General features: G+C 48.2%; 1 protein-coding gene across 6 annotated transcripts in view; it reads left to right on the top strand.

Annotated features, from left to right (window-relative positions):
* The window catches only part of SYTL3 (synaptotagmin like 3), a 132,729-nt gene that overhangs the window by 95,211 nt on the left and 13,540 nt on the right, over nucleotides 1-23,978 (top strand). For all 6 annotated transcript variants that reach the window (XM_050786722.1, XM_050786721.1, XM_050786723.1 and 3 more), the window contains 5 exons: nucleotides 6,653-6,831; nucleotides 12,679-12,781; nucleotides 18,226-18,396; nucleotides 21,617-21,719; nucleotides 23,061-23,163. In XM_050786722.1, the coding sequence (XP_050642679.1) occupies nucleotides 6,653-6,831; nucleotides 12,679-12,781; nucleotides 18,226-18,396; nucleotides 21,617-21,719; nucleotides 23,061-23,163 (659 nt within the window). The remainder of the gene's footprint in view (nucleotides 1-6,652; nucleotides 6,832-12,678; nucleotides 12,782-18,225; nucleotides 18,397-21,616; nucleotides 21,720-23,060; nucleotides 23,164-23,978) is intronic.

The raw sequence follows: 23,978 nt of genomic DNA, 5'->3' as shown, positions 1-23,978 counted from the left end.
ATCTAAGGTTTATTGTCTCTTGTTAGTCTTTAGAAATTTTTTTTTTTTTTTTTTTTTTTTTTTTTTGAGACGGAGTCTTGCTCTGTCGCCCAGGCTGGAGTGCAGTGGCGCGATCTCGGCTCACTGCAAGCTCCGCCTCCCGGGTTCACGCCATTCTCCTGCCTCAGCCTCCCAAGTAGCTGGGACTACAGGTGCCCACAACTGCGCCCGGCTAATTTTTTGTATTTTTAGTAGAGACGGGGTTTCACCGTGGTCTCGATCTCCTGACCTTGTGATCCGCCCGCCTCGGCCTCCCAAAGCACTGGGATTACAGGCGTGAGCCACTGTGCCCGGCAGTCTTTAGAAATTCTTAACCATTATCTCTTCAAATATACCTTCTGCCCCATTTTTCTCTAGATGAGAGTCCAAACATACACTTTTTCATTATGTCCTGTATGTCTCTCTCCCTCTCTCCCTCTCCCTCTCTCTCTGTCTCTTTCTCTCTCTCTATCCCATCTTTCTGAGATGGGGCGGTCTCATTCTGTTGCCCAGGCTGGAATGCAGTGGCACAGCCCTAGCTTACTGCTTCCCAGAACTCTTGGGCTTAGCAGGAGCACCCACTCACTATGTTGTGCAGACTGGTCATGAACTCCTGGCCTCAAGCAATCCTCCCACTTTGGCCTCCCAAGGCACTGGGGTTACAGGCATGAACCATGGTATTTGGCCCTGTATGTCTCTTATACTCTTTATTTTTCATTCATTTTATTCCCCTGTGCTTCACTCCAAATATTTTCCATTGACCCATCTTCCAGTTTACTAATTCTTCCTTCAGCTAAGTCTGATCTTATGTTAATTTAATTTGTGGAGTTCTTCATTCAGTTGCCTTACTTTTTAGGCAACTTACATTTTTGAGATGAAATCTCACTCTGTCACCGAGGCCGGAGGGCAGTGATGTGATCTTGGCTCACTGCAACTTCTGCCTCCTGGGTTCAAGCAATTCTCCTGCCTCATCCTCCTGAGTAGCTGGGATTATAGGTGTGCACCATCACACCTGGCTAATTTTTGTATTTTTAGTAGATTCAGGTTTCACCATGTTGGCCAGGCTGGTCTCAAACTCCTGACCTCAGATGATTTGCCTGCCTCGGCCTCCCAAAGTGCTGGGGTTACAGGCGTGAGCCACCATGCCCAGCCAAGGCCTTAATTTCTATTTGATTTATTATTATAAATTCTAGTCCTCTGGAGAAACTTCTGTGTGATTCTTTATTATACATTCCAGTTCTCTGGAGAAATATATTCTTGTCATATATTTTCTTTTTTTTTTTTTTTTTTTTTTTTTGAGACGGAGTCTCGCTCTGTCACCCAGGCTGGAGTGCAGTGGCTTGATCTCAGCTCACTGCAAGCTCCGCCTCCTGGGTTCACACCATTCTCCTGCCTCAGCCTCCCGAGTAGCTGGGACTACAGGCGCCCGCCACCTCGCCCGGCTAATTTTTTTTTATATTTTTAGTAGAGACGGGGTTTCACTGTGTTAGCCGGGATGGTCTCGAACTCCTGACCTCGTGATCTACCCGTCTCAGCCTCCCAAAGTGCTGGGATTACAGGCATGAGCCACCGCGCCCGGCCTGTCATGTATTTTCTTGACCATATTAGTTACAGTTATTTTCCAGTTTCTATCTTTCAGTGCCAGTATCTGGACCACCCATGAGACTATTTTGTGCGTTTTTTCCTCTTCGTTTTTGGTCACTTACTCTTGGATCTTAGACTTAGGATGACTAACCACCCCAGTTTACTCAGTACTCACCTGGTTTTAGCAGTTCAAGTCTTGAATCCCAGGAAATTCCTTAGTCCTAAGGAAACCGGGACACTTGGTTACTTTTTAGTCCCGGTATACATGGCAATCTTTTCTTGAATGCTGGACATTGAGTATGAAAAACTGGGATAATTTGAGATTCAAAAATATTAGATTGCTAGCAAAGTACTTGTGGTTGGACCTTGAATTTTATATCATTATAACTAGGCTCAAACACATCTTTTTATTAATTAAAGTAGGATCTGTTACGATCGACACATTTTTGCCAACAAGAAGTGAGTTTGTTTATTCCTGTACCATAAAAATCTGTGCTTCAGGATTCGACGAACTCTTGGAAAACATTTTCTGCATCCTTCTGGCTGTGTTTTCCCTGCACAAAGTTCTCAGGATGCTTGAAGAAGTGGTAATCTGTTGGCGAGAGGTCAGGTGAATATGGCAGATGAGGCAAAACTTTGTAGCCTGATTTGTTCAACTTTTGTTTTTGTTTTTTGTTTTGAGATGGAGTCTTGCTCTGTTGCCCAGGCTGGAGTGCAGTGGCACTATCTCAGTTCACTGCAACTTCCGCCTCCTGGGTTCAAGTGATTCTCCTACCTCAGCCTCCCAAGTAGCTGGGATTACAGGTGTGTACCACCACACTCAGCTAATTTTTGTATTTTTGGTAGAGACAGCGTTTCACCATGTTGGCCAGCTGGTCTCGAACTCCTGATCTCAGGTGATCCGCCTGCCTTGGCCTCCCAAAGTGCTGGGACTACAGGTGTGAGCCACCACGCCTGGCCTTGTTCGACTTTTGAAGTGTTGGTTGTGTGACGTGCAGTAGGGCATTGTCGTGGAGAAGAATTGGGCCCCTTTTGTTGGTCAGTGCCAGCTGCAGGCATTGCAATTTTTGGTGCATCTCATCGATTTGTTAAGCATACTTCTCAGATGTAATGGTTTCGCTGGAATTCAGAAAACTGTAGTGGATCAGACTGACAGCAGACCACCAAACAGCGACCATGACCTTTCTTTGGTGCAAGTTTGGCTTTGGGAAGTGCTTTGGGGTTTCTTCTCAGTCCAGCCACTAACCTGGTCATTGCTGACTGTCATATAAAATCCACTTTTTGTCAGACATCATAATCTGATTGAGAAATGGTTCACTGTTGCGTAGAATAAGAGAAGACAACACTTCAAAATGACGATTTTTTTGATCTTCACTCAGCTCATGAGGCACCCACTTATCGAGCTTTTTCAGCTTTCCAATTTGCTTCCAATGCCGAACAATCATATAATGGTCAGCGTTGAGTTACTCAGCAACTTCTCGTGTAGTTGTAGGTTCAGCTTCTATGATTGCTCTCAATTGGTCGTTGTCATCTTCCGATGGCCACCACTACACTCCCCATCTTCAAGGTTCTCGTCTCCTTTGGAAAATTTCTTGAACCCCCCACTGCACTGTATGTTGCTGAGCCAAATGCATTGTGGATATTGCAGATTGTCTCCGCTGCTTTACGGCCCATTTTGAATTCGAATAAGAAAATTGCTCAAATCTGCTTTTTGTCTAACATCATTTCCATAGTCTAAAATAAACATAAAATAAACAACAAATAACCCATTATTAGCAAAAAAAAAAATAATAAAGTGAGAAATGCCCATTGAAATGATGTATGACATAACCACATTTATTTAAGAATGTATTCCAATATCAAACGGCAAATTCCAACAATGTAAAAACCACAATTATTTTTGCACTTGTATTATGCTTCATAGAGAATTTACTTTTGCTCTTAACATACAGAGTGGAGGCAAAGAATCTTTATCTAATCTTTATCTAGTCTGGGGCTGAGCTAACTGAAAACTGGGTTTCCGTTGATGAAGACAGGTCCATTTCCAGGTGACTCTTCTCCTAGTAAGAAAGTCTTTGGAGGATCCCAGCTGAAGGTCTAGATATTTACTAAGCCCCTGTGATAAGCCTGAAGGCCAGTTTTTTCCTCTCTAGTAAGATGAAACTGCTGGAAGCTTTCCTTTTTTTTTTTTTTTTTTTTTTTTTTTTTTTTTTGAGATGGAGTCTCGCTATGTCACTCAAGCTGGAGTGCAGTGGTACGATCTCAGCTCACTGCAACCTCCACCTGCTAGATGCAAGCGATTCTCCTGCCTCAGCCTCCTGAGTAGCTGGAACTACAGGCGTGTGCTACCACGCCTGGCTAATTTTTTTTATTTTTAGTAGAGATGGGGTTTCGCTGCGTGAGCCAGGATGGTCTCGATCTGCTGACCTCCTGACCTTGTGATCTGCCCGCCTCAGCCTCCCAAAGTGCTGGGATTACAGGCGTGAGCCACTGCGTCCGGCCACTTGGAAACATTCTTAAGCTTCTCAGCCCCTCAGCCACAGCTTCCAGTTCAGCAAACACCTTGAGGAAAATGCAGCGTCTGGGGTACTCGTGGATTTGCCCTGTCTCTGGGACCTTGGCTCCTCAGGTTCCCCATGACTTCGTAGCCTTGAATGCTGATTTTGTCCCCCAGTCCCGTTAGACTGCTGAAACTCTGCTCAGCTTCGCAGTCTCTTTGCCATTTTATTTAGATGACGATTTGGCCGTCCAGCCCTTGGACGTGCAGCTGCAGTCACTCAATGTGTTCCTGATACAAGGAGAGTCAAGCAGGTCAGTAGAATAGAATCCAAAGTCCTGTGTTGCTTACACAGGGACCTATGCCTTGAAGTGAAAGGCAGCTCCAGATGTCAGGCTTACCTCCATGTGCTTCTCAACATCCTGGCTTCTTGTATCCTGGTGGTCTTGGCAGCTCTACAATGTCTTGAAATAGTTTGGTTGTCTAATTCAGCTAATTGTTCTCAGCAGAAAAGTGTGCGTAACACCATTTAGTCTGCCATAGCCTGAAGCTGAGTCCCATGATGAATGCTGTATTATTCATTAGCCTCTCCATTCATCCACCTGGTTCTTCTCTCAGGCCGCTCACACCTTTTGCCAAGCTCCTCTATCCATTCTCTTCTATCTCATGCACACCAGTCCATGCCTTTTTTTTTTTTTTTTTTTTTTTTTTTTTTTTGGTAGAGAGGGGGTTTTACCATGTTGGCCAGGCTGGTCTCAAACTCCTGACCTCAAGTGATCTACCTGCCTGTGCCTCCCAAAGTGCTGGGATTACAGGCGTGAGCCACTGTGCCCGGTGTATGCCTTTTTGAGCGTGTAAAAATTTTACATTATTTTCCTTTTTAACAGTGGGATGGTGTTGGCAGGTGAGATTCTTCAGAGCCAGTGACTGGATGTGGTGAAGCTTGTTTTGTTCTTGGCATTCATCAGTTCAGGTTCCAGCCTGTCTGATGACTTGTTGGTATTATTTTTTGTTTGTTTGTTTGTTTTGAGACAGGGCCTAATTCTGTTGCCCAGGCTGGAGTGCAGTGGTGCAACTTCGGCTCACTGCAACCTCCGCCTCCTGAGTTAAAGCAATTCTTATTGCCGCGGCCTCCCAAGTAGCTGGGATTACAGGTACATGCCACCTGCCTGGCTAATTTTTGTATTTTAGTAAAGGTTTCACCATGTTGGCCAGGCTAGTCTCAAACTCCTGACCTCCAGTGATCCACCAGCTTTGTCCTCCCAAAGTGCTGGGATTACGAGGGTGAGCCACCACGCCCGGTCTCAATTGTTGGTTTTGTTTTAATTTTATCTTTCCCTCGTGGTTCTGACTTTCTGCCCCCAGGCTTGTTTCTTTTTTTTTCTTTTCTTTTTTTTTTTTTTTTTGAGACGGAGTCTCGCTCTGTCACCCAGGTTGGAGTGCAGTGGCGCAATCTCTGCTGCAAGCTCTGCCTCCCGGGTTCATGCCATTCTCCTGTCTCAGCCTCCTGAGTAGCTGGGACTGCAGGCGCCCGCCACCACGCCTGGCTAAATTTTTTTTTTGTATTTTTAGTAGAGACGGGATTTCACTGTATTAGGATGGTCTCCATCTCCTGACCTCACGATCCACCCCTCTCGGCCTCCCAAAGTGCTGGGATTACAGGCGTGAGCCACCACGCCTGGCACTCCCAGGCTTGTTTCTTAGTTCCTTTCCAGGATGTTTTATAGTGTGGAGTAGCTAGTTGGGAATTCGAAGTATAAATCAGTTAGACTTCTCTTCCTATAAAGACAGCACAGAGATTGGTAATGCAAATGTTGGCAAGTATTTTAGCACGTTTAATAGTGATGAGGTGGCTTATTGTATCTTTTAGGCCCAGGAATTTTGTGCTAATTAATGGCGTTGATTAGCCTCTCCTTATCTGCATCGTATAAGCTTGGAGTACCCTAGATTGTGATGATAGTTTTATTTTTCATTTTAGGTAACCAGAAAAATTTAAATACAATTTACTGTCACCTGGGGTAGACATTTTACTTGCTTTCTTCTATTTATTCCTCACCATAGCCCTACGAGATCAGTATGGTTTTTTCCAGTTAGACTTTGCCACAGCTAATGAGTGGCAGCACCGGCATTTGAATCCAGGTCTATCTGATTCCCAGTCACAGCCACTTAGCCCCAGACTGTGCTGCTTTCCGCATAGCTGTCCTGCCATGGATTTTATCTTGGCCTCCTGAGAGTGATCTTGCAGAATTGCATAGGAGCTAGTCCATTTCTCCCCAAGCAATTTGTATTAAAGAATGAGATTGTGTAACCTTTATTGCTAGACAAAAACTATATCCAGGCAAGAGAGGGCCTTCTGAGGATTCTCTGTCTCCATGGGATAGAACATGTGGCAACTTACTTTGCCTAAGTACAAGCTGGTGCATTATTAACTTAACGTGAGTCAGGATACATGCTCTGTATGAGGTTTTATTTATGTGCTGTCTTGAAACCAGAACATCAGAAAAATGAATTAACTGTGAAGTAACTTATTATATCTGTTATTCTTGATTTCAGGGAAGTTTAATTAGCATTGATAGCACCTGTACAGAGATGGGCAATTTTGACAATGCTAATGTCACTGGAGAAATAGAATTTGCCATTCGTTATTGCTTCAAAACCCATTCTTTAGAAATATGCATCAAGGCCTGTAAGAACCTTGCCTATGGAGAAGAAAAGAAGAAAAAGTGCAATCCGTAAGTTTTTTTTTTTTAACATAAGACATATTGATTCTAAAATTTATATGAAAAAGTAAAAGTCTAAGAATAACCAAGACAATTATTTAAAAGAAACAAAAATGAGGAGGCTTACTTCAAGAATTATTATAAAGCTGTAGCAGTGCAAACAATGTGTTATTGATACAAGGATAGAACAAGTCAGGAGAGTAGAATCAAAAGTCCAGATACAGACCTTAGTGTATATGAAAACTTACATGATCAAGGAGTGTCTTCGTCCATTTCGGCTGCTGTGACAGAATACCATAGACCAGGTGGCTTATAAACAAGACAAATATATATCTCACAGTTCTGGAGGCTGGGAAGTCGAAGATCAAGGTGCTGGTAGATTTGGTATCTAGTGAGGACCCCCTTTCTGGTTCTTAGATGGCTGTTTTCTTGTGTCCCCACATGGTAGAAGGGACAAGGCAGCTCTCTGGGGCCTCTTCTATGAGGGCACTAATCTCATTCAAGAAGGCTGCACCCTCATGACCTAATCACCTCCCAGAGACTCTACCTCCTAATACCATCACACCGTAGGTTAGGCTTCAACTATGAATTGGTGAGTGGGGTGGACATAAACATTCAGCTGAGGAGCTATTACAGATGGGTGGGGAAAAGTGGACTTCAATAAATGATGTTGGAAAATTTGGCTTTCCACACAGGAAATACAAAATGTAAATCTTGACTCACACAATCCATAAAGAGATTTAAAATGTTATTCTCACTGATAGATATGAAAAGGTGTAGCACCATTATTATTATTATATATATATATATTTTTGAGACAGAGTCTTGCTCTGTCACCCAGGCTGGAGTGCAGTGGTGCGATCTCGGCTCACTGCAACCTCCGCCTCCCGGGTTCAAGCGATTCTCCTGCCTGAGCCTCCCGAGCAGCTGGGACTGCAGGCATGCACCACCATGCCCAGCTAACTTTTGTATTTTTAGTAGAGACGGGGTTTCACCATATTGGCCAGGCTGGTCTCAAACTCCTGACCTCGTGATCCACCCACCTTGGCCTCCCAAAGTGCTGGGATTACAAGTGTGAGCCACCGCACCCAGCCAGCACCATTATTTTAATGTGCATTTCCCTTATTACTGACAAAGATGAGCAACTTGTTTAAAAATAAATAAATAAATAGACACAGGGTCTCACTATGTTGCTCAACCTGATCTTGAACTCTTGGGCTCAAGAAATTCTCCCGCCTCAGCCTCCCCAAATGCTGAGATTACAGGTGCAAGCCCAGCCTTTTGAGCCACTTCTTATATATGCATTTGCCAGTTAGGTTTATTTTATTTTATTTTATTTTATTTGAGACGGAGTCTTGCTCTGTTGCCCAGGCTGGAGTGCAGTGGCACGATCTCGGCTCACTGCAACCTCCGCCTCCTGAGTTCAAGCAATTCTCCTGCCTCAGCCTCCTGAGTAGCTGGGACTACAGGGGTGGAGTGCAGTGGCACGATTACGGCTCACTGCAGGCTCAAGTGATCCCCCTGCCTCAGCCTCCTGAGTAGCTGGAAGGCACATGCCTGTAGTCCCAGCTATGTAGGAGGCTAAATTTGTAACTTTTTTTTTCCAGCTAGATTTTTTAACTTATTTTTGTAGAGACAGGGTTTTGTTCTGTTACCAACGCTGGTCTCAAACTCCTGGGCTCAAGCCATCCTCACACCTCAACCTCCCAAAGCTCTGGGATTACAACGATGAGCCACTGCACCTGGCCTCCCATTTTTCTATTGGATTGTTTATTGTTTTATTTATTTACCAGAGGTTTTTTGTTAAACCTAATTTAAATAGGTTTAAAAATTATTTATTAGTTATATGTATTGCATATATTTTATCCCAGCTGTAACTTATTTTCTAACTCGTTTATTATGGCTTGTCTTGTGGAAAGTTTAATATTAAATTTATCAAGCTTTTCCTTTAAACTGTCTGCTTTTTGTGTCTGTAGAAGAATTCTTATGGCACCCAGGAATTTAAATACATTCTCTGTTTTCTTCTAATCATTTTTTTCCCACAGTTAGATTTGTTCACATTACAACTGAAATTGATTTTCTAAATATAGTTTAAGGCAGGGGCCTCATTTTTGCCTTTCTTTTTTCTTACATGGGGAACTTCTGGCATACTGTTTTAATTACCACCTAAAGAGTGATGATGGGAAAAGAAATCAATTGTTGATTTAATCAAACCCTCTGCTGCTCTGAAATTTTTAGTAGCTCTTTAGTACCAGACAAATGAAGTACACATTTCTATAGCACTTACGGTTCCTTCATAACAGAATCTCTCCTTTTGTTCTAGTCTTAGCTGTTATTATTACTCTTCCTGTACCGTCTACCTCAGGAAAACTGGAATAGTCTTTCTCCCAAAAGTATTTCGTGACTTTTACATTTCAAAATTTGAGGGATGCAGTTAAAGCAGTGCTTATATTTAAAAGAAAAAAAGTTTAAAATGATTTATTTAAACCTCCACCTTAAAATGCTAGAGAAAGGCTGGGTGCTGTGGCTCACAACTATAATCCCAGCACTCTGGGAGGCCAAGGCGGGTGGATCACCTGAGGTCAGGAGTTTGAGACAAGCCTGGACAACATGGTGAAACCCCGTCTCTACTAAAAATACAAAAATTAGCTGGGCATGGTGGTGCGCGCCTGTAATCCCAGCTACTAGGGAGGCCGAGGCAGGAGAATCCCTTGAACCAGGGAGGTAGATGTTGCAGTGAGCTGAGATTGCGTCATTGCACTCCAACCTGGGCAACAAGAGCAAAACTCTGCCTCAAAAAAAAAAAAGAATACTCAAATACTGGTATAGGAATGAAAGAAGAGACAACATAACAGCACTTGCAGACATTAAAGTACAATAAGGGGGCCAGGCATGGGGGCTCATGACTGCAATCCCAACACTTTGGGAAGCCGAGGCAGGTGGATCACCTGAGGGTCAGGAGTTCAAGACCAGCCTGGCCAACATGGTGAAACCCCGTCTCTACTAAAAATACAGAAAAAATTAGCCAGGCATGGTGGCGTGTGCCTGTAATCCCAGCTACACAGGATGCTGAGGCAGGAGAATTCTTTGAACCCGGGAGGCAGAGGTTGTAGTGAGCCAAGATCATGCCACTGCACTCCAGCCTGGGTGACAGAGTGAGACTCCCTCTCATTAAAAATAATAATAATAATAAATAAAAATTAGCCAGGCGTGGTGGCACATGCCTGTGTCCCAGCTACTTGGGAGGCTGAGGTGGGAGAATCACCTCAGCCCGGGAGGTGGAGGTTGCAGTGAGCTGAGATTGTGCCACTGCACTCCAGCCTGGTGAGACTCTGTCTGGAAAAAAAAAAAAAAAAAAAAAAAAAGTGTAATAAGGGTATATTATATTAAATTTTGTGCTAATAAATTTAACAACTTAGATGAAATGAAAACCTTCTTCTTTTTTTAGAAACAAGGTCTCACTATGTTGCCCAGGCTGGTCTCAAACTCCTGAGCTCAACTGGTCCTACTGCCTCAGCCTCCCGAGTAGCTGGGATCACAGGTGCACACCACCATGCCCAGCCAATTAAAAAAAAATTTTAGTAGCGATGAGGTCCCACTATGTTGCCCAGGCTGGTCTCAAATTCCTGGGCTCATGAAATCCTCACACCTCAGCCTTCCAAAATGCTGGGATTACAGGCGTGAGCCACCACACCTGGCTGAAATCGACACATTCTCAAGAGACACAAATTGCCAAAACTGACATGAAATGAAATAGAAGACCTGCATAACCCTGTATCTGTTAAAGAGATTGAATTGGTAATTTGGCATCATCTAGAAGAGTTGAAGGGGCGTATACCCTATCACCTCTGGTTATATGCCAAGAGAAATGCTTGGACATGTGCACCATGAGCAGAGCGAAAAACTAGGACATAAGACAAATATTCATCAACAGGACAAATGACTTGTGTATTCATTCAATAGAGTGATATGTAGGATTAGAGATGAACGAGTGGCGGTTATAGCAACATAGATAAATCCCAAACATAATATTGAGTGAAAAAAAGCAAGTTACAGAAGAATGTGTACAGAATGATCCCATTTATATGAAAGTTCAAAAACAGGGAAAACTAAGCAGTACATTGTTTAAGGAGACACATCAAAATGGTGAAACCATAAAGAAAACCAATGGGGTGATAAATATAAAATCCAATATGGTTATTACCTGGTTACGGGCAGGATTATGATAGGGAAGTCATTGGTTATGTTCTGTTTCCTAAGCTGGGGGGCGGGTACATGGGAATGCACTTTATTATAATGCGTCCAACCATATAGGTTTATTTTATGTATTCTGTTTTACATATATGAGATTGCATGAATGTGTACCGCTCAATAACTTAAGAGTAAATGAACTGTGGAGAATTCGAGACAGGGAGTTTTGAGGGATTTTTTGTTTTGTTTTGTTTGATACAGAGTCTTGCTTTGCGCCTAGGCTGCAATGCGGTGATGTCATCATGGCTCATTTCAGCCTTGACCTCCTGGGCTCAGGTGATCCTCCAACTTCAGGCGTCAAGTAGCTGGGACTACACGTGCACACCACCACACCCAGTTGACTTTTAAATTTTTCGTGGCGATGAGTTCTGCATATGCATTGCCCAGACTGGTCTCAAATTTCTGGCTTATGGAATCCTCTCTGAGCTACCATGCCTGGCCAGTTTTTGGGGTGTTTTTGTTGTTGTTGTTGTTGTTGCTGTTTTTGAGATGGAATCTCCCTTTATCGCCCAGGCTGGAGGGCAGTGGCGCGATCCCGGCTCACTGCAACCTCCATCTCCCAGGTACAAGCGATTCTCCTGCCTCAGCCTCTTGAGTAGCTGGGATTACAGGTGCATGCCACCACGCCTGGCTAATTTTTGTATTTTTAGTACAGACAGGGTTTCACCATGTTGGCCAGGCTGGTCTCAAACTCCTGATCACAGGTGATCCGCCCGCCTCAGCCTCCCAAAGCGCAGGGATTATAGGTGTGAGCTTCCATGCCCGGCCTCCTGGCCAATTTCAAGTATTTTTACAAAAAGTTTAACTGAGGGGGAAAAGAGGCCCATGACTGGGGCTAAAGAAGGGCACAGATAGAGGGAGGCTCACTGTGATTTTTTTACTTTGAAAAGTGGAGCCTGTTTCTCGCCTGTGGAGAGGGGGCTTGGACTGCTGCTGGTGGGGTGCGGGGGAGGCGGTCATTGCCATCACTGGGGCTGCCAGAGGCGCCATGAAGGGCAGCGTAGGGGCCTGTTTGGAGGGGTCAGCCTAGAACAGGACAGGACATGTCTTCCTCTCCGCCTGGATTTCAGGAGCTGGGTGAGTGCAGATGGAGCCACCTGTCATGCTGCGTGCGACCTCTAGACTCCGCAGAATCCCACTTCTCAGCGGTTGGGAGGAGCAGAGTCTTTGAGGCCCCTGCAAAGAAACAGCACAGTGCGAGGCTTATGCTTTTTTCCACTTCCACTTCGTTTTCTTTTGCAGATGGTGGGTGGTAGAAGGGACGGGAATCCAGCTCATGGCCTTGACGTCCAGGCAGGCAAGAGAATCTCTGGTTCCATGGTCTTCACCAAATGGAGTAGGGCCTGAGGAAGGCAGGATGAGCTTCACACCCCCAGGAATATTCCAGAGGGTTATGTAGTCAGCATTTGACCATAGACTGCGTGAATCAGAAGCTGCCCACCCAGCACTAACATTGCTCACTATTAGGCTATTAAGTCCTTTCTATCAAAAATTCGAGCAGGAAACCTGGTAAAGAAAACGCTGGTGCGTGGGTTCTGCTGCCCCCAAACTCTTTATCCACCCTTTTCCCTGAGTTCTCACTCTGTCCCCGCTGTGCTTGGCCCCTAGGTATGTGAAGACCTACCTTCTGCCTGACAGATCCTCCCAGGGGAAGCGCAAGACTGGAGTCCAAAGGAACACGGTGGACCCGACCTTTCAGGAGACCTTGAAGGTACTTGCTAGACAGATGTTCCTGTGCAGAGTCCTCCACAGCCCCGGTGGGGTGCCCGGGGCAGAGTCCAGTGGATGGTGCTTTCAAACTCTTGACTCAGTTAGATATAATGCAGACACCTATATGTTTCTTTGTGGCTCTGTCAATCAGTGTTAAGTTGGTAGAAAATAAATGTCAGCCTTTGTACCGGAAAAGTGCAGAGTCTGCCGGACTCAGGAATGGCTTTTGATTAATGATTTCTGAGAAGATAGTGAAAAAGAACCTGGCTGCCTCTTTGTCTCGGGCTAACACTGGAGCACAGGATAATTTTGAAAATTAGTTTGTCTTTGTGAATGTTTCTATCAAAGAGGTGCTCCCAAAAAGAGTGCCCCGAAAATTAAACTTCTGAGTTACTGTCTTCGTAAAAGTACCCCTTTATTGTATTTCTGACAAACTCAGGTTTCTTCTAATTTTATTTTATTTTTTAATGTATCCTTTTATGAAAAATCTTACAAAGGAATTGTTTGGGTTTTCACGTTCGATGATACTAGGAAATGTGATTGATGGTTGAGGGCAGAGACGGGGCCACGCGCTCGGGTTTCGGGTGGAAGGCTGCAGCTGAGGTCTGGTATCTAGGAGAGCTGGCGGTGGCGGCCCCCATCTCGGTGCAGGGCGAGGAGGGTAGCCCAGACCTGTGGAGGCTACCCCGCCCGGGCTGGGCAGCCAGAGGTCCCCTCGTCTCATGCCTGTGACAGGAGAGGGCTTTGTTTGCCTTTCTTGGCAAGTAGGGGTGCCTGTGAGCTGCCAGCCAGGGGCCATCTGGGCAGCTGGCATGGAGCCCTGAGTTCATTAAATAATAATAGCGCTTGTCTCCTGGGTCCCTACTGTGACCAAGTGCTTTATATACAGCCTGGAGTAAGTATTAGAATCCTCATTTACCCGCAGGGAAACTGAGACCTAGAGAGTCGTTAGAAATACAGCTCAAAGCCACAAAGGACTGGCGGTTCTCAAAATTTATGTGCATAAAATCCTGTGGGGATTTACGTTTTTTAAAAATTTTTTCTTTTTTCTTTTTTTTTTTTTGAGACGGAGTTTCACTCTTGGTCGCCCAGGCTGGAATGCAGTGGCGTGATCTCGGTTCACTGCAACCTCCACCTCCCGCATTCAAGCGATTCTCCTGCCTCAGCCTCCTGAGTAGCTGGGATTAAAGGTGCCTGTCACCACGGCCGGCAAATTGTTTTGTGTTTTTAGTAGAGATGGGGTTTCACCATGTTGACCAGGCTGGTCTTGAACTCCTGACCTCAGGTGATCTGCCCAGCCTGGCCTCCCAAAGTGCTGGGATTACAGGCTTGAGTCACCACGCCTGGCCTAAATTTATTTTCTAAGATGCAGCTGTACTTGGACCCTGGGGATTTTTTTTTTTTAATGCAGATTCTGGGCTGGTCACGATGGCCCACACCTGTAATCCCAGTACCTTGGGAGGCCAAGGTGGGCGAATCACGAGTCAGGAGTTCGAGACCAGCCTGGCCAAGATGGTGAAACCCCGTCTCTACTAAAAACACAAAAAATTAGCAAGGTGTAGTGGTGGGCACCTGTAATCCCAGCTACTCAGGAGGCTGAGGCAGGAGAATCGCTTGAACCCAGGAGGCAGAGGTTGCAGTGAGTCGAGATCGCACCACTGCAGTCCAGCCCTGGTGACAGAGTAATACTCTGTCTAAAAAAATTAATTAATTAATTGTTTTAAAAAAGCAGATTCTGATTCAGCAGACGTGGGCAGGGCCTTTCTCCCTGTGCTGGGACCAGGCACCACACAGCAGCAAGTCGCTGGAGAATGTCTTCGGACGGTTCTGCTCATGCACCTGCTAGAAGAATTGTGAAAAACTGTGTATCCCCTCACCCATTTTAATTAGAGATCCAAAGTTACTCATAGGAAGTTTAAGGTATTTTGTGTAAACAGCTTTATGAAATGAGATAAACATTTCATATTGTCTATATTTTAGATAAATATTTAGTTGTAAGGCCGGACATGGTGGCTCACACCTGTAATCCCAGCACTTTGGGAGGCTGAGGCGGGTGGATCATGAGGTCAGGAGATCGAGACCATCCTGGCTAACACAGTGAAACCCCATCTCTACTAAAAATACAAAAAAATTAGCTGGGCGTGGTGGCGGGCGCCTGTAGTCCCAGTTACTCGGGAGGCTGAGGCAGGAGAATGGTGTGAACCCGGGAGGCAGAGCTTGCAGTGAGCGGAGATCTCGCCACTGCACTCCAGCCTGGGTGATTGAGTGAGACTCTGTCTCAAAAAAAAAAAAAAAAAGTTAGATAATTGGATTTAAAAGGTTACCTACCTTACTTAAAATGTGCACAGAATCTCAAAGATATCACTTAAAATTTTTAGCCGTGGGTCTTTTCTAGTATATTGTGAATATTTTATAGTCCTGGGAAACTTTCCAGTTAGAATGAAAATAATCAGCATCTCTAATCGATCTTAAATGCAGAACATCCTAACACTGGCCAGCCTCATCCTTAATAGAAATATGCATAAGATGCGAAGGATGGGAAGCCAGGGAGGCTGATCCATCATTGAAAGTCTCACAGAAGGCAGTATTTCCAATCACAATCACCCCTTTGTGCTGCCCCCAGGAGCTTTGTGCGACCTGGGGTGAGCCATCAGAGCACGATTCAGGTGGATGAGGCTGTGAGAACTGTCTCCAGCCAGTTTTGAGAGAAGTGCACATCCGATGCGAGGATCTAGAAATTGATCCTCAAAGTTTGCTGAGCAGAGTACTTCTTGGCAAGCCTTTCTGGACCCAGAGAGACTTGTACCCCATTTGAGACCACTGTATTGGGGGCCCGGAGAAGATGAAGTGATCTCACTGGGTGACATTGGTCATTGCCCGGCCCTGCTCTCGAATGATCCTTACACCTCATTCCCTGCTGAACCTGGAGCAAGCCTTGTGGACCTAACAGGGCAATGGAAAAGACGTCTGGTTTGAAAAGGCAGATTCTATACGCAGCAGGGAGTAGTCCTATTGACAGAAAGGGGCGAGCAATGGGTAAGGACACAGGAGAAGTGGCCTGAGCGTCGCCCACACACAGCTGGAGATGAGAGAGCAGCCTGGGGCCCGAGCCCGACCTTGCTAAGTGGCGTAGTGTTCCAGTAACCACTTCATTTCTCAGAGGGCAGCAGATGCAGCCAGCCCGCTGGCCAGTTGCCTGGACTAACTGATAAGGAATGTAACTGGAATATAGGGAATAATCACGTCAATCCAGAGTTTATAGACAGATTGAATGTGGGGCAGAGTCGGAAATGGACCCATGGGCTGGGTGTGGGGGCTCACGCTTGTAATCCCAGAACTTTGGGAGGCTGAGATGGGTGGATGGCTTGAGCCCAGGAGTTTGAGACCAGCCTGGGCAATGTAGAGAGACCCCCATCTCTAGAAGAAATTAAGATTAGCCAGGCATGGTGACACCTACCTGTAGTCCCAACTACTTGGGAAGCTGAGGTAGGAGGATTGCTTGAGCCTGGGAGGTGGAGGCTGCAGTGAGCTGAGATTGCACTGCTGCCCTCCAGTCTAGGTGACAGAATGAGATCCTGTCCCCCCAGAAAAGATATGGACCCATGGACTTGAGGGAAAACTGGCTTAAAGTTACCCAAAGGCAGGAGACAAAAGGAATGTGACCCAAGAAATTCGCATCTCCGTGGCCACAAGTCGTCCCAGCGGGGAAGAAAAGGAGGAAAGAGGCGAGGAAGCTAACGTGGCCAGCCAAGCCATGTGTGCCTGGCCTGCGGACGTCAGAAGTGTGGACAGAGCCTACGGGCAGCCCCCAGCAGAGCAGGGGACGGCCCTGCTGTGCCTCCCCTCTGTTTGCAGAGGCTGAAGGAGAGAAGTTACTGCGTCTCAGTTCCTGTGTTATTCCATCTCATCCCTCAATTGGAAAGATGGGTGAAGGTGGGCATGAGGAGATGAACCCCAAAGTAAACAAACCGCACAGCTGCTGCAAGTGGGTGCAAGTGTCCAGCCTCACAGCAACAGCCATTTCACGAGGAGTCACCATTCAAACCCCAAACAAGCACCAGAGTGAGGGCAGCATGGGCCACAGAGGTCGGCAGCGAGACTTGGGCCTGGACACAGTGAGTGCACGTGACGCGGGCCTGCAGTGTTGGCTGCCAGACCAAGGGAGGGTCACTGAATTTCCAAGCTTCTTTTTTTTCACCTGCAAAATGGTCTGAATAATACTGACCTCGTGGGGTGCGTGTGAAAGCTAAAAAGATCAATGCATCTAAAAAGCCTGGTATGAAATAAATAAGTGTTCAATAACTTGTAGGTTGTGTTCAATAACTTGTAGGTTTTGTTCATTATTGAGAAAATCCAACTAATAAGCTTAAAGTGAGGCCCTCAGATGCTGAGGTGGAGTCAGCCATACCTTGGGAAGGGCTGGGTGTCACGCAGGGGCCTTTGGCCTCCAGTCTCTATGGGGCAGAACCCATGCTTGGCTGGGGAAGGGGTTCTCTCGTCACTCTTGGGTGTGTTGGGAACCCCCTGTGCGGACAGTAGGAACATTGTGTTGCCCTCTGCCAAGCCAGCACAGGCCCTGCATGCCTGGACACAGGCATCGTCCCTCCAGGGCAAATACGTGGTATTGGGGGGAATGGAGGAGGGGGAGTTCATGGTTGGCTTAAAACAAAAAAATACAGGCCGGGCACGGTGGCTCACGCCTGTAATCCCAGCACTTTGGGAGGCCGAGGCGGGTGGATCATTTGAGGTCAGGAGTTCGAGACCAGCCTGGCCAACATGGTGAAACCCTGTCTCTACTAAAAATACAAAAAATGAGCAAGGCATGGTGGTGAGCGCCTATAGTCCCAGCTACTCGGGAGGCTGAGGCAGGAGAATCACTTGAACCCAGGAGGCAGAGGTTGCAGTGAGCTGAGATAGGACCGCTGCACTTCAGCCTGGGTGACATAATGAGACCCTGTCTCCAAAAAAAAAATTTTTTTTTTAGTATTTTTGGGCCTGTTTTCAGTATTTTTGGCCAAGCCTGGCTGGGTGCAGTGTTCAGATGCAAATTCAAATCCTGTGTGAGCATATACTTTGGCTTGATTTTTAGTAGGCGTGGGCTGGGCAAGGACTTTCATCCTTGTCTTGCTCTGAGAATTGGGGGTTGGAGGGGCTCAGTGGCTACCAGGGCTACCCTAGCCTGTCCCCAGGCAGAGCACTGGGCACCTGGGGAGTAGCGGGAGGGGCTCTTGAGCAGAGAGAGGACCCCCCGCCCCAACCTGGCTGTAAGCACCTTGACCCCCGCAGCCACATCAGGTCCCTGGCTGCATCCGCATCTTGGACTCAGCCTGTGGGAGGGAGGCCTGCGCCAGGCCCCGGGAAGTGGGGCCCTGGGAGGTGGGGTCGGAGATCCTAGGAGTGCGGGCCCCAGGAGCTCAGCTGACCATCTCTGCTCTGCCTCTGCAGTATCAGGTGGCCCCTGCCCAGCTGGTGACCCGGCAGCTGCAGGTCTCGGTGTGGCATCTGGGCACGCTGGCCCGGAGAGTGTTTCTTGGAGAAGTGATCATTCCTCTGGCCGCGTGGGACTTTGAAGACAGCACAACACAGTCTTTCTGCTGGCATCCACTCCGGGCCAAGGTGATGTCTGGTTTTGGACTGAGTGCCCTCCATCCCCACTGTGATAAATAAATCACTTTTCAGAGAGATCCCAGAGGAGAAAACATACCTGGAAAGACTTGGACCCAAGACAGTGTGTGCTTGCCGGCCTGGCGCTGTGACTTTCAAATAGTTACTTTCTCCTGGGTGGGGTGGACGGAGGGATTGTTTTAACTGTCTCAGCTCTGTTCAGGTACCCCAACAGCCCCCGCCTCGCATCACACACAGACCCGACTGGATCAGGTCCTGTGGCTTCCCCTAGCAGAGGCCTCACCTTGCTGGTGGCTGACGTGCTGCAAGCCGGCCATGCCCTTCCCTGCGGGCACCACCCACAGCTATGCGGTCCCCCTGGGGGCTACAGTGCGTTTTTTCTAACCTTTGAACCCCAGGTACTCTCAGAACAATAACAGGTGACAGATGACTGGACCCAATGCTATGAGGAAGGCAGAGGCCGCCCTGGCTGGGTTGTGGAGCTCCAGCTTCTGGTTTGGAATTGTACAGCAGGAGATGGATAGCAAATGGGCAGGTGGGCGGGTCAGAGGAGTTGACTCGATTTAGGATCCGTGTCCCCCAGGCTGTGCAGGTAGGAGGAGAGGCCTGGGAGAGAGGTTAGCATTTCTTGGAAACTCTGCTTTGTACTTTTCTGTGTCCAGATCCCAGACTGGGAGAGAGTTCATGTGAGACCATGAGGGCTGAAAAAACGTGGGCTTCTGCCATCTCTTTAAAAACCCCAGCCGGGGGGCCGAGCACAGTGGCTGTCAGCACAGTGCTGTAATCCCAGCGCTTTGGGAGGCCGAGGCAGACAGATCGCGAGGTCAGGAGATCAAGACCATCCTGGCTAACACGGTGAAACCCCGTCTCTACTAAAAATACAAAAATTAGCTGGGTGTGGTGGCGGGTGCCTGTAATCCCAGCTACTCGGGAGGCTGAGACAAGAGAATTGCTTGAACCCGGGAGGCGGAGGTTGCAGTGAGCCGAGATCGTGCCACTGCATTTCAGCCTGGTGACAGAGCAAGACTCCGTCTCAAAACAAAACAAAACAAAAACGAAAACAAACCAGCCGGATGGACTACTCCCCTCAGCCAAGGGCCCACAGCAGGCCCAGCCTTCTGCTCCAACCTGGACATAGGGCACGGGGGCCATCTGGCTTCTTTTCCTCTCTCGAGCCAGCACCGCTGGGATTTGCAGTGTCGCTGCCGGGAAGCTTCTCAGGTTTCAGCCGAGGCCTCCTGGTGAACCGCCTGCCCCCTCCCTGCTCCTCCAGGCAATGCCCACACTCCCACCGCCTGTGCTGACTCCCCCAAGCTAAAGTCTGGGCTTAGACCTCCCCTTCCCAGTGCCCACCTGGAATGCATCCCCTATCCAAGGTCAGCCCAAGACAACCCAAAGCCTACCTCCTCTAGGAAGCCTTTCCTGATTACCCCTACCAGAAGTGGCCTCCCTTCCAGGACCCGGAGCTCAGGATGCTTGCCGTCTCTGGGCCTGATCTTCAGCCACGGTGTCCCTTTGCTCCTGCCCCAGCCATGCTGCGGGGGGAGGTGAAGCGTCTGGCTTCCATGCCTTCTTCTCATCCCCACTCTCATCTCTCAGAAGAGCGTCGGCTCCTCCAGGACACCCTGTTTCCAGCCTAGACTCCCTTCTGTCAGAGGCTGAATCCCCCGTGTACCCTATCTCCCACACCTCTGTCATCAGCTTGAAGACAAGGCCTGGAACAAGCACAGGGCCTGGCATAGGACAGGCGGCCACCAGGCCTCATCAGACTGAGCCTGCTCTGGCAAGTGGGTGGGGAGCAGATGGCATGGAGCTGAAAGGCATCCCTCCTAAAGCCAGTGGGGTGGGGAGTCCGCCCACAGGCCTGTCCCAGGCTCCATCCTGACTGGGTTTCTGACTGCCGAAGCTGGAGACAGCCATATCTCGTTTGGTACCCGAGGGCCAGGAAGATGGGGGCTTGCCCATGTGGGCTCCCAGGAGTCTTGAGGCCTCTGAGGGTAACTGAGAGGGCTGCTTCTCAGTGCTGGCGGAAGCCATGGTGGACCGGATGTGTCGAGACCAAACTTGTCCAACCTGCAGCCCAGGACGGCTCTGTTTTTTGGTTTTTGTTGTTTGTTTTGAGACGGAGTTTTGCTCTGTCACCCAGGGTGGAGTGAAGCAGCATGATCTCAGCTTAGTGCAACCTCTGTCCCCCAGGTTCAAGCAATTCTCTGCCTCAGCCTCCCCAGTAGCTGGGATTATAGGCACCGCCACCACGCCCAGCTAGTTTTTTTGTATTTTTAGCAGACACGGGGTTTTACCACGTTGGCCAGGCTGGTCTCGAACTCCTGACCTCAGGTGATCCACCTCGGCCTCCCAAAGTGCTGGGATTACAGGCATGAGTCACCATGCCTGGCCCTAGGATGGCATTGAGTGCAACCCAACACAAATTCATAAACTTTCTTGAAACATGAGATTTTTTCGTGATTTTTTTTAAGCTCATCAGCTGTTGTTAGTGTTAGTGTATTTTATGTGTGACCCAAGACAGTTCTTCCAGTGTGGCCCAGGGAAGCCAGAAGACTGGATATGCCTGCTCTAGTCTCTTCCCAATACTCTCCTCCCACCCCACTGGGAGAAAGATGGTGTGGATTTCAGGATCATCTCTTCTCCCGGCCCTCTCTTCACTCCCTTTCTGGCAAAACCACTCATGACAGAAGCGCCTCGGTGGGCAGGGACATGTCCTCAGACTTACCACACCCTGGGGGGCCATCCCCGGTGGCTCTGGGCAGAGTCTACACCCCATGCTGTCCCCAGCATCTGTGCCAGTCCTTGGCATTGGAAGGCAGCGCGAATCTCTACTGACCTGGGTGGGGTGGATGGGGTGGAGGCTTGAGTTCATTGCTGTTTTTCAAACTCAGGCTGCGTCTAGGTTTTCGTAGAAATGTCTTAGGGAGTGTGCAATGCCCTCAAGTCACTCTGCTTCCTTAAGCTCATCTGGCTGTGATTCGCTGGAGTGGCCGAGCTGTTCCTCCCCATGCTGGGGTTGGGGAGGGTGGGTGTGAAACCATAGATGGAAGGAAGACCAGTCCTGCCACACACACACCTGCTCCCCCCAGGGCCTTGCAGGGGCCAAGGGGAAGCATCTGTGGACAGAGCTGAGACAACCAGAGGAGCCCAGAAGGTTCTTGGGACTTGGGGAGTACCGTGCCTAAGCTGTGCCTCTCTTCCCCAGGCAGAGAAATACGAAGACAGCGCTCCTCAGAGCAACGGAGAGCTCGCAGTCCGAGCTAAGCTGGTCCTCCCTTCAGGGCCCAGAAAACTCCAAGAGGCTCAAGGTCGGTGGCCTCCAGTCCCCTGGACATTGTCTGTGTCATTGTCCGCAGAGGCTGGTGCGGCAGGCAGACTGAGAGATGGGGTGAAAGTTTTCTAGCATTTCCTTTCTACGGCCCCCGTGCCCAGCTCCAGCAGCAATTTTCTGAGCGATGCAGCGAGCGAGAAGGGAAGAGGTTCTCTGGAGCCCATAGCCTGGGGGGAAACGGGTGACCAGAAGCAGACAAGGCCTCTGATGCCCTCTCTACACTCCTCTAAGGATACTGCCCTAGGCCTTCCTCCCAGGGGCAGATTGGATGGTCTCGGGGCGGGGTGGGGGGAACCGTGGACCCTCCTGAAGAGCAGAGGCTCCATGACAATGTGGAGCCAAGAGCACATCTCGAGGCGCTGGTACCTGCAGGGCTCAGATGAGATAAATCCCTGCCCCCAGGCACGTGGGTAGCTGCTGCCCAGCAAAAGAAGTAGGTCAGGAAGGTGGGTCCTCAGGGACCCTATGGAGATTTTACTCCTTCAATAACATGGGGTGTGTGGAAAGCAGGAGGGTGGGGAAGGAGGAGAGTGGGGAAGGAGGACAGGGAGAATGCACATTTTTTTTTTTTTTGAGACGGAGTCTCGCTCTGTCACCCAGGCTGGAGTGCAGTGGCCCATCTCGGCTCACTGCAAGTTCCACCTCCCTGGTTCACGCCATTCTTCTGCCTCAGCCTCCTGAGTAGCTGGGACTACAGGTGCCCGCCACCACACCTGGCTAATTTTTGTATTTTTAGTAGAGATGAGGTTTCACCGTGTTAGCCAGGATGGTCTTAATCTCCTGACCTCGTGATCTGCCGGCCTCGGCCTCCCAAAGTGCTGGGATTACAGGCGTGAGCCACCGCGCCCGGCCAAGAATGCACATTTCTGTTGTTTCAGTGACTTCCTATTTGGTTAGAAGAGGGAATTCTGCTACCCAAGTTCACGGGGTCACCAGCAGACCAGCAGCAAGTGCCCCATGGCCATCCCAACCTCCTAGACAGAGTCTCGGGGCTCCCACTTCCCCCCAAACTGCTGGCTACAACTAACACTCAGACTTCAGCATCTTCTCTCTCCTTGTGTTCCTCTTTACTCTTTGCTAGGATCTTAGCGATCCCTCCATCCTGTCCTCCACCTGACCACAGAGCAGCACGGTGTGGGCAGCGCCACAGCCTGTGGGCAGGGCCAGCGGAGCCCACTGTACCACTCCCACCTGCCCTCTTGGGGTCTGAGGGCTGTGGCAGATTCTCTTGCTAAGCTATCGGTTTTGGGGTGGTGGTACTGCATACTAACGTGTCAGGAGACATGGCTTTGACAGTGAATACTGGCTTTCCTTCCAGGGACAGATGAGCTGTCACTTAATGGCCAACTTTGTTTGGTAGTGCTGGGAGCCAAGAATTTACCTGTGCGGCCAGATGGCACCTTGAACTCATTTGTTAAGGGGTAGGTATTTGATGTAAACAAATATTATTGATGATGTAGTATACATCATAACCTGGCCCAGAACCTGCAGGGAACACCAAAAACATGTAAGCCACTTAAAATGTCTTATTTTAGCTTTCCTGTGAAAATCTAACATAACACATATTAAAGACCCTGATTTCTGAAAATTCATGGGACGTGTACATGCTGGGGTACCCGAAACCCTAATCTTCTCAGTTCTTGTGATATCAGCAAGCCAGTTTTGAAATCAAGCATTAAAAAGTAGTGTGTTCAGTAAATATTTCCTGAGCTTAACATCTCCTCTTGGACCAACAGTAAAATGCATGCCTGTCCACATTTCATTCTCATTCACTACAGGGCGGCCCTCTAAAAGTAAGGCAAATACCATTAATTATTACACTGAAGTGCAAACTCCCTGTCAGTGACATAAGGGAAAAATGACGGTCAAGATAGAACTGAGGCTGGACGCAGTGGCTCACGCCTGTAATCCCAGCACTTTGGGAGGCAGAGGCAGGTGGATCATGTGAGGTCAGGAGTTCACAACTAGCCTGGCCAACATGAAACCCCATCTCTACTAAAATATAAAAATTAGCCGGGTGTGGTGGTGGGCACCTATGATCTCAGCTGCTCAGGAGGCTGAGACAGGAGACTTCTTTGAATCTGGGGGGCAGAGGTTGCGGTGAGCTGAGATCACACCACTTCACTGCAGCCTGAGCGACAGAGCAAAACTCCACACCTCAAAAAAAGGAGAACTGAGCTTGTGTTCTAATCCTGTTGCTTATCTGCGTGGCCTTGGACAAGCTTTTGTGAGTTGA

Source organism: Macaca thibetana, chromosome 4 (assembly GCF_024542745.1).
Source record: "Macaca thibetana thibetana isolate TM-01 chromosome 4, ASM2454274v1, whole genome shotgun sequence".
Classification (NCBI taxonomy): domain Eukaryota; kingdom Metazoa; phylum Chordata; class Mammalia; order Primates; family Cercopithecidae; genus Macaca; species Macaca thibetana.
This window is presented reverse-complemented; position numbering and strand designations above follow the sequence as displayed.